The 8,802-nt window shown below is 47.7% G+C and overlaps 1 protein-coding gene across 1 annotated transcript; it reads left to right on the top strand.

Annotated features, from left to right (window-relative positions):
• The first annotated feature begins 3,522 nt into the window (after nucleotides 1-3,522).
• On the top strand, nucleotides 3,523-8,585 carry chmp1a (charged multivesicular body protein 1A). Its single transcript, XM_080504429.1, has 7 exons — nucleotides 3,523-3,645; nucleotides 4,517-4,536; nucleotides 4,623-4,700; nucleotides 5,982-6,128; nucleotides 6,209-6,337; nucleotides 6,411-6,604; nucleotides 8,426-8,585. The coding sequence occupies exons 1-7, from the start codon at nucleotides 3,639-3,641 to the stop codon at nucleotides 8,445-8,447; spliced, it is 597 nt and encodes a 198-aa protein (XP_080360555.1). The 5' UTR covers nucleotides 3,523-3,638; the 3' UTR covers nucleotides 8,448-8,585.
• Nucleotides 8,586-8,802: the final 217 nt, after the last annotated feature.

Below are 8,802 nucleotides of genomic sequence, written 5' to 3'. Positions count from 1 at the left end.
GTCACTGTTTCACTAGACTGCTGTTTACTGCCCGGACTAACTCCGCCCCCTGGGTCTTTATGACATCATCCTGACTGGAAGGCTTTGATTCTAGTTGAAAGGAAGTCAGAAGGTGATTTAAATGTCTTTGTGGGGAAAAACAACAATGTTTTTTCTCTTTGTGTGTCTAAATTTAACCAGATACAACGGAACCGTGTGGTTTTAGGTTCTAGATCAAAGGAGTTTTCAGTTCTCAACAATGGTGTTTCAGGATGGCTGGTTGGTTGGTTGGTTGGTTCTTCTGGTTGGATGGTTGGTTGGTTGGTTGGTTGGATGGTTGGTTGGTTGGTTGGTTCTTCTGGTTGGATGGTTGGTTGGTTGGTTGGTTGGTTGGATGGTTCTTCTGGTTGGATGGCTGGTTGGTTGGTTGGTTGGTTCTTCTGGTTGGATGGTTGGTTGGTTGGTTGGTTCTTCTGGTTGGTTGGTTGGTTGGTTGGTTGGTTCTTCTGGTTGGATGGTTGGTTGATTGGTTGGTTGGATGGTTCTTCTGGTTGGATGGCTAGTTGGTTGGTTGGTTGGCTGGTTCTTCTGGTTGGATGGTTGGCTGGTTGGTTGGTTGGTTCTTCTGGTTGGATGGTTGGTTGATTGGTTGGTTGGATGGTTCTTCTGGTTGGATGGCTGGTTGGTTGGATGGTTCTTCTGGTTGGATGGCTGGTTGGTTGGTTGGTTGGATGGTTCTTCTGGTTGGATGGCTGGTTGGTTGGTTGGTTCTTCTGGTTGGATGGTTGGTTGATTGGTTGGTTGGATGGTTCTTCTGGTTGGATGGTTGGTTGGTTGGATGGTTCTTCTGGTTGGATGGTTGGCTGGTTGGTTGGTTGGTTCTTCTGGTTGGATGGTTGGTTGATTGGTTGGTTGGATGGTTCTTCTGGTTGGATGGCTGGTTGGTTGGATGGTTCTTCTGGTTGGATGGCTGGTTGGTTGGTTGGTTGGTTGGATGGTTCTTCTGGTTGGATGGCTGGTTGGTTGGTTGGTTCTTCTGGTTGGTTGGTTGGTTGATTGGTTGGTTGGATGGTTCTTCTGGTTGGATGGTTGGTTGATTGGTTGGTTGGTTGGTTCTTCTGGTTGGATGGTTGGTTGGTTGGTTGGTTCTTCTGGTTGGTTGGTTGGTTGGTTCTTCTGGTTGGATGGTTGGTTGATTGGTTGGTTGGATGGTTCTTCTGGTTGGATGGCTAGTTGGTTGGTTGGTTGGCTGGTTCTTCTGGTTGGATGGTTGGCTGGTTGGTTGGATGGTTCTTCTGGTTGGATGGTTGGTTGATTGGTTGGTTGGATGGTTCTTCTGGTTGGATGGCTGGTTGGTTGGATGGTTCTTCTGGTTGGATGGCTGGTTGGTTGGTTGGTTGGATGGTTCTTCTGGTTGGATGGCTGGTTGGTTGGTTGGTTCTTCTGGTTGGATGGTTGGTTGATTGGTTGGTTGGATGGTTCTTCTGGTTGGATGGTTGGTTGATTGGTTGGTTGGATGGTTCTTCTGGTTGGATGGTTGGTTGGTTGGATGGTTCTTCTGGTTGGATGGTTGGCTGGTTGGTTGGTTGGTTCTTCTGGTTGGATGGTTGGTTGATTGGTTGGTTGGATGGTTCTTCTGGTTGGATGGTTGGTTGATTGGTTGGTTGGATGGTTCTTCTGGTTGGATGGTTGGTTGGTTGGATGGTTCTTCTGGTTGGATGGTTGGCTGGTTGGTTGGTTGGTTCTTCTGGTTGGATGGTTGGTTGATTGGTTGGTTGGATGGTTCTTCTGGTTGGATGGTTGGTTGATTGGTTGGTTGGATGGTTCTTCTGGTTGGATGGCTGGTTGGTTGGTTGGTTGGTTCTTCTGGTTGGATGGCTGGTTGGTTGGCTGGCTGGTTAATTAATTAATTATATAATATTAAGCTTTGTGTCACGTATTAATTTCAATAAAAGGGTTAAATTGTGGAAAATCACATGATAGAAACTATTATTCTAACTATTGAAACTAACTTTTATGAACTTGACATTAATACAACGTGAATAGAAAAGTTTATTTAAATCAAAAGAAGAAAAACAGAACAAAGTTTGAAGAGACGCGATGTTCTGCTTTTAATTCGTCATCGGCTTCAGTTCAACACGGCGGCTTAAATAATTAGTACAAGCCAATTAAAAAAGGTGCTGCTGCTTTTTGTGAAACACACACACACACACACACACACACACACACACACACACACACACACACACACACACACACAGCAGATCCTCCACTCAGCACTTTTAGGTCAGCTGACCTGGAGGTCAGTTGAAGGTCACAGTATCTCCAGCATGAGATCAGGTGAAGTGAACCAGGGGCTGGACACACACAGACACACACAGACACACACACACACACACACACACACACACACACACACAGACACAATAAGAGCGACTGAACAAGTTCCTGGTTTTTAATGTTGTTGATGTTTTGAGGCACTCAGCTTTACAGACTCCTGACCAGCAGAGAGTGTGTGTGTGTGTGTGTGTGTGTGTGTGTGTGTGTGTGTGTGTGTGTGTGTGTGTGTGTGTGTGTGTGTGTGTGTGTGTGTGTGTGTGTGTGTGTGTGTGTGTGTGTGTGTGTGTGTGTGTGTTGTTCCTACCTGAATCTTCACTCTGGCTGGCTGCAGATCCCATCAGGCTTCATTCAGCCTCCGGTCTCATCAGCCCCATGGTTTTGGTCCCTGCCCCCGCCCCCTGGCCATGGCCCCGCCCCCTCTGAGTCTTCGCCCCGCCCACCGCCTGGGTGACCGACACTCACCCTGCAGGGTGGCTCAACGCCCAGAAAGAAAGACCTGCAGGATTTACAGTGCAGGGAAACGCTCCACAAAGTCCAGAAGAAGAAAAACTCGACGCTCAGTTTCTCCTCAAACGCCCCAAATTTTATATATATATATATATATATATATATAATGTGTGTGTGTATGTGTGTATATATATACATATACGTGTGTGTATATGTATATATGTTTGTGTGTATATATACACATATATGTATATATGTGTTTGTGTGTGTATATATATATTCATATATACATGTATGTGTATATGTATATATATACGTGTGTGTATATGTATATACATATATGTGTGTGTGTGTATATATATATACATATATGTATATGTATGCGTGTGTGTATATATATATATATATAAGAAATAAAGAAAAACAAGTGAAAGTTCAAAATAAACCTTTGGTTTTAAATAGAAGTGAAGACTATTCTATACATACAAACCACATACATAGACATGTGAAATTAGAAACTTAGTAAAGGTAGATGGATAAAATAGACAAAGAAATACAGACATACAATTTTACACATATAATTTTGTCCCTAACTACTCTTAATTATTATTTCTATCTATCTATCTATCTATCTATCTATCTATCTATGTTGTTGTAGTTCTGCTTTGTGACACTTGATGGCGGTGTAATTTAGTTGGCGGGAGGTCGCACCCGTCAGAAGAAGAAGAAGAAGAAGAAGAATTCTGGTCACGTGGTCGCCGTCAGAACCCGGAAGTGAGCGCCGCGACACCAAAACAAATCCACATCGTTTCCCCGGAGAGCTGAAGAAAGTGTAGTTTAGCGCGACGACCGGGACCCGGAGCCGCCGCAGGATGGACGGTGAGTCCCGCTTCTCCACGCCCGCGACCCTCCGTCCCGCTGAACTTTAGCGACGTCCCGAGGCGGGCGGCGAACATTATGATTATTAGCCTGTTAGCCGGGCGCGAGGCTAACACAACTCCCCCAGTTCTCACCCTTCTCTCCAAATAAATCCTCGTTTTCACCCCCGCTTGGGGCTCAACCGGGGCCGCGTTCGATTTACTGTCTGTGAGGGTTTTCTCAGCACGTGACAGTGACGTCATCTGACACTAGCCTGCGATGAGTTATATTAGTTAGCTCCTCGAGACAGTTTATGACACGAAGCGAGATCATGAATGGAGATAAAAACAAGACATGTACACAATGCAGTGGTTACCAGTGGTTACCAGTGATTACCAGTGGTTACCAGTGATTACCAGTGGTTACCAGTAATTAGAATCCAGAGAAGTTGATTGTGGCACAAGTGTTGTTTCTAATTAATACCTGAAAAAGCCTCATAGAGGCAGTCGAGCCTCAAAAATACTTTGTCATCAATAATTAAACTAATTGTCTTGTGACGTAATGCACTTCTGGGCTGTGGACCTGGAGATATTGTGACGTCACCTACTACATGATCACTGAAATGACTAATCGAGCTAATCGATCTGCAAACTGAGTAATAAATAGGTGTGGGTTTTTTTGTTTTTGTTTTTATATCACATGCCCAGTAGAGCAATATCGACATAAAACTGGCGTCTCGTAGGGACGATGTCTTCTTTTTGATCACATGAAAAAGGAAAAGGAAACAAACTACACGAATCCACCAATTCCACGACGTCATGACGGTAAAAGCTGCTGAAATGTGTGAATGTCCACATGTGACTAACGCTGTTTTTTTCCCGTCTCTGTGCAGAAACTCTCTTCCAGCTCAAGGTACGTCTGTGAAAGTCTCGTCCGGTCCGATCGCACCGGAACCTTCCGCTCATTTCTAACCTGTGGTTTGGCTTCTCGGTTTGCAGTTCACCTCCAAACAGCTGGAGAGGCTGGCCAAGAAGGCGGAGAAGGACGCGGACAAGGAGCGAGTCAAAGTCAAGAAGGTGAGTCCGTCTATTGACCTCCGGAGGAAACCAGGTCACGTGTTCATCACTGCAAAGGGATTTTAGTTGTGATGTGAGTTGTTGTGCAGAAATGTTCCTCTCGAGTGTAAATGCGTTGTTCTTTCTCAGTGAAACTGTCAGAACGTTCGTCTTTGTGGTTCCATTACATGGTGAGAGGCTGGAAATGTAACTGTTGTTTAACTTCCTGGTTGAAAGTGGAAAATATCACGAGGATCAAAGGTTCAACTGAGCTGCTTTCAGCGGGAATTTCTAGTCGGAAGGACGAAGCTTCGCTTCAGGAAAGAAAGAAACCTGAAACCTCCTTTGTGCTTCTTATGTTTTAACTGTGTCGTTGAAAACAGGACACAATATTTGTTTAAAAAATCCAGTTCTATAATAAAAGCCTCAATTATTAAGATATATAGTTTAGATTTCTTTTTTTAATAAAATGAACGTTTTATATCTACATTTCCCCCACCTTTCCTCCATGTTTCCTCCTCATTTCCTCCACATTTCCTCTACATTTCCTCCTTGTTTCCTCCTCCACCTTTCCTCCACCTTTCCTCCACCTTTCCTCTACATTTCCTCCACCTTTCCTCCTTGTTTCCTCCACCTTTCCTCTACATTTCCTCCACCTTTCCTCTACATTTCCTCCACATTTCCTCCACCTTTCCTCCATGTTTCCTCCACCTTTCCTCTACATTTCCTCTACATTTCCTCCTTGTTTCCTCCACCTTTCCTCTACATTTCCTCCACCTTTCCTCCTTGTTTCCTCCACCTTTCCTCTACATTTCCTCCACCTTTCCTCCACCTTTCCTCCACCTTTCCTCTACATTTCCTCCACCTTTCCTCCTTGTTTCCTCCACCTTTCCTCCTTGTTTCCTCTACATTTCCTCTACATTTCCTCCACCTTTCCTCCTTGTTTCCTCTACATTTCCTCCACCTTTCCTCCACCTTTCCTCCACCTTTCCTTCACCTTTCCTCTACATTTCCTCCACCTTTCCTCCTTGTTTCCTCTACATTTCCTCCACCTTTCCTCTACATTTCCTCCACCTTTCCTCCACCTTTCCTCCACCTTTCCTCCTTGTTTCCTCCACATTTCCTCTACATTTCCTCCACCTTTCCTCCATGTTTCCTCCACCTTTCCTCTACATTTCTTCTACATTTCCTCCACCTTTCCTCTACATTTCTTCTACATTTCCTCCACGTTTCCTCCACATTTCCTCCATGTTTCCTCCATGTTTCCTCCACCTTTCCTCCACCTTTCCTCCACCTTTCCAGGCGCTGCAGCAGAAGAATGTGGACTGCGCCCGTGTGTACGCGGAGAACGCCATCCGGAAGAAGAACGAGGGTCTGAACTGGCTCCGCATGTCGTCCCGGGTCGACGCCGTGGCGTCCAAAGTGCAGACGGCCGTCACCATGAAGGCGGTGAGTCACCAAGTAGTCCTGAAGGTTCTGGAAGGCTCCAGGTGTTGAGGGTCTCTCCCCCCCCCCCCCACCCCCCCCAGGTCACCAAGAACATGGGTCAGGTGACCAAGGCGCTGGACAAAGCTTTGAACTCCATGGACCTGCAGAAGGTCTCTGCTGTCATGGACAAGTTCGAAACTCAAGTCCAGAACCTGGACGTCCACACCTCCGTGAGTCCCTGCAGACACACACACACACACACACACACACACTGTATTTACCCCCCCTCCACCCCTCCTCCAGGTGATGGAGGACTCCATGAGCTCCGCCATGACCCTGACCACGCCCCAGGACCAGGTGGACGACCTGATCCACCAGATCGCCGAGGAGGGGGGTCTGGAGGTCATGGACCAGCTGAGCCAGCTGCCGGCCGGGGCCACTTCAGTGGGGGGGGAGAGCTCCCGGGTCCAGGACAAGGAGGAGCAGCTCAGCCGCCGGTAAGGGGGTCTGCAGGGTCTGCAGGGTGTCCATATAGGGGGGGGGGGTGGGGACGGGACTTAGGCCCCGCCCACACAAACCTAAACCATTTTTTGTCTTGCCGGCGTTCTGAGAAAACATCACTGTGAACTCCTGCAGGGCTGTAGTACACCTGTAGTACACCTCTAGTACACCTGTCAGGCCTGTAGTACGTGTAGTACACATGTCAGGCCTGTAGTACGTGTAGTACACATGTCAGGCCTGTAGTACGTGTAGTACACATGTCAGGCCTGTAGTACGTGTAGTACACATGTCAGGCCTGTAGTACGTGTAGTACACATGTCAGGCCTGTAGTACACGTGTAGTACACATGTCAGGCCTGTAGTACGCCTGTAGTACACATGTCAGGCCTGTAGTACACATGTCAGGCCTGTAGTACACATGTCAGGCCTGTAGTACACCTGTAGTACACATGTCAGGCCTGTAGTACACGTGTAGTACACCTGTCAGGCCTGTAGTACACATGTCAGGCCTGTAGTACACGTGTAGTACACCTGTCAGGCCTGTAGTACACATGTCAGGCCTGTAGTACACCTGTAGTACACATGTCAGGCCTGTAGTACACGTGTAGTACACCTGTCAGGCCTGTAGTACACCTGTCAGGCCTGTAGTACACATGTCAGGCCTGTAGTACACATGTCAGGCCTGTAGTACACATGTCAGGCCTGTAGTACACATGTCAGGCCTGTAGTACACGTGTAGTACACCTGTCAGGCCTGTAGTACACCTGTCAGGCCTGTAGTACACATGTCAGGCCTGTAGTACACATGTCAGGCCTGTAGTACACCTGTCAGGCCTGTAGTACACCTGTCAGGCCTGTAGTACACCTGTCAGGCCTGTAGTACACCTGTCAGGCCTCTAGTACACACGTCAGGCCTCTAGTACACACGTCAGGCCTGTAGTACACACGTCAGGCCTGTAGTACACACGTCAGGCCTGTAGTACACGTGTCAGGCCTGTAGTACACGTGTAGTACACGTGTAGTACACACGTCAGGCCTGTAGTACACCTGTCAGGCCTGTAGTACACGTGTCAGGCCTGTAGTACACGTGTAGTACACACGTCAGGCCTGTAGTACACCTGTCAGGCCTGTAGTACAAGTGTAGTACACCTGTCAGGCCTGTAGTACACGTGTAGTACACCTGTCAGGCCTGTAGTACACACGTCAGGCCTGTAGTACACATGTAGTACACCTGTCAGGCCTGTAGTACACATGTCAGGCCTGTAGTACACATGTCAGGCCTGTAGTACACATGTAGTACACATGTCAGGCCTGTAGTACACGTGTAGTACACCTGTCAGGCCTGTAGTACACACGTCAGGCCTGTAGTACACATGTAGTACACCTGTCAGGCCTGTAGTACACATGTAGTACACATGTCAGGCCTGTAGTACACGTGTAGTACACATGTCAGGCCTGTAGTACACCTGTCAGGCCTGTAGTACACGTGTAGTACACCTGTCAGGCCTGTAGTACACGTGTAGTACACATGTCAGGCCTGGGGGGGGCGCTGTGACTCATCGAACACACCAGAGAGAACAAAAACATAGAACTATAGAAGTAGAGTTCGGGTCCTAGAGTTCCTTATAACTCTGAGTTCTATAAGTCTATGCTGCTGCTAGCATCAGTAGCGTGTGTGTGTGTGTGTGTGTGTGTGTGTGTGTGTGTGTGTGTGTGTGTGTGTGTGTGTGTGTGTGTGTGTGTGTGTGTGTGTGTGTGTGTGTGTGTGTGTGTGTGTGTGTGTGTGTGTGTGTGTCTGACGGGTGTGTTCCTCCGGCAGGTTGGCGGAGTTGAGGAACTGAAGCGGCAGCAGGAGGAAGAAGGAGGGAAAAAAGAAAAGAGGAGGAGTTTTAACAGGAGCTGCTGTGTTTTTATCGAACTGTTTCTCCTGGCAGGACTTGGTGATGACATCACTTCCTGTAAACACACACACACACACACACACACACACACACACACACAGCGCCTACAGACACTATAAGATCTCTCTCTCTCTCTCTCTCTCTCTCTGCGGTTCACCTTCCTGGTTCGATCCCTCTTCTTCCCCCGCCCAGTCTCACCTCCTCTCCTCCTCCTCCTCCTCCTCCTCTTCCTCTCGTCCTCCTCTTCCTCTCGTCCTCCTCTCCTCCTCCTCTTCTCCTCCTCTCCTCCTCCTCT

The sequence above is a fragment of the Blennius ocellaris genome, assembly GCF_963422515.1.
Source record: "Blennius ocellaris genome assembly, chromosome: 11".
NCBI lineage: Eukaryota > Metazoa > Chordata > Actinopteri > Blenniiformes > Blenniidae > Blennius > Blennius ocellaris.
Note: the sequence above shows the minus strand (reverse complement) of the source record. Positions and strands in the feature narration are given on the sequence as shown.

Excerpts from the sequence above, each read along its gene's own strand:
- chmp1a (XM_080504429.1), top strand. Across the intron at positions 6,129-6,208 it reads CGGCCGTCACCATGAAGGCG|GTCACCAAGAACATGGGTCA; the intron begins GTGAGTCACCAA and ends CACCCCCCCCAG. Across the intron at positions 6,605-8,425 it reads GAGGAGCAGCTCAGCCGCCG|GTTGGCGGAGTTGAGGAACT; the intron begins GTAAGGGGGTCT and ends TTCCTCCGGCAG.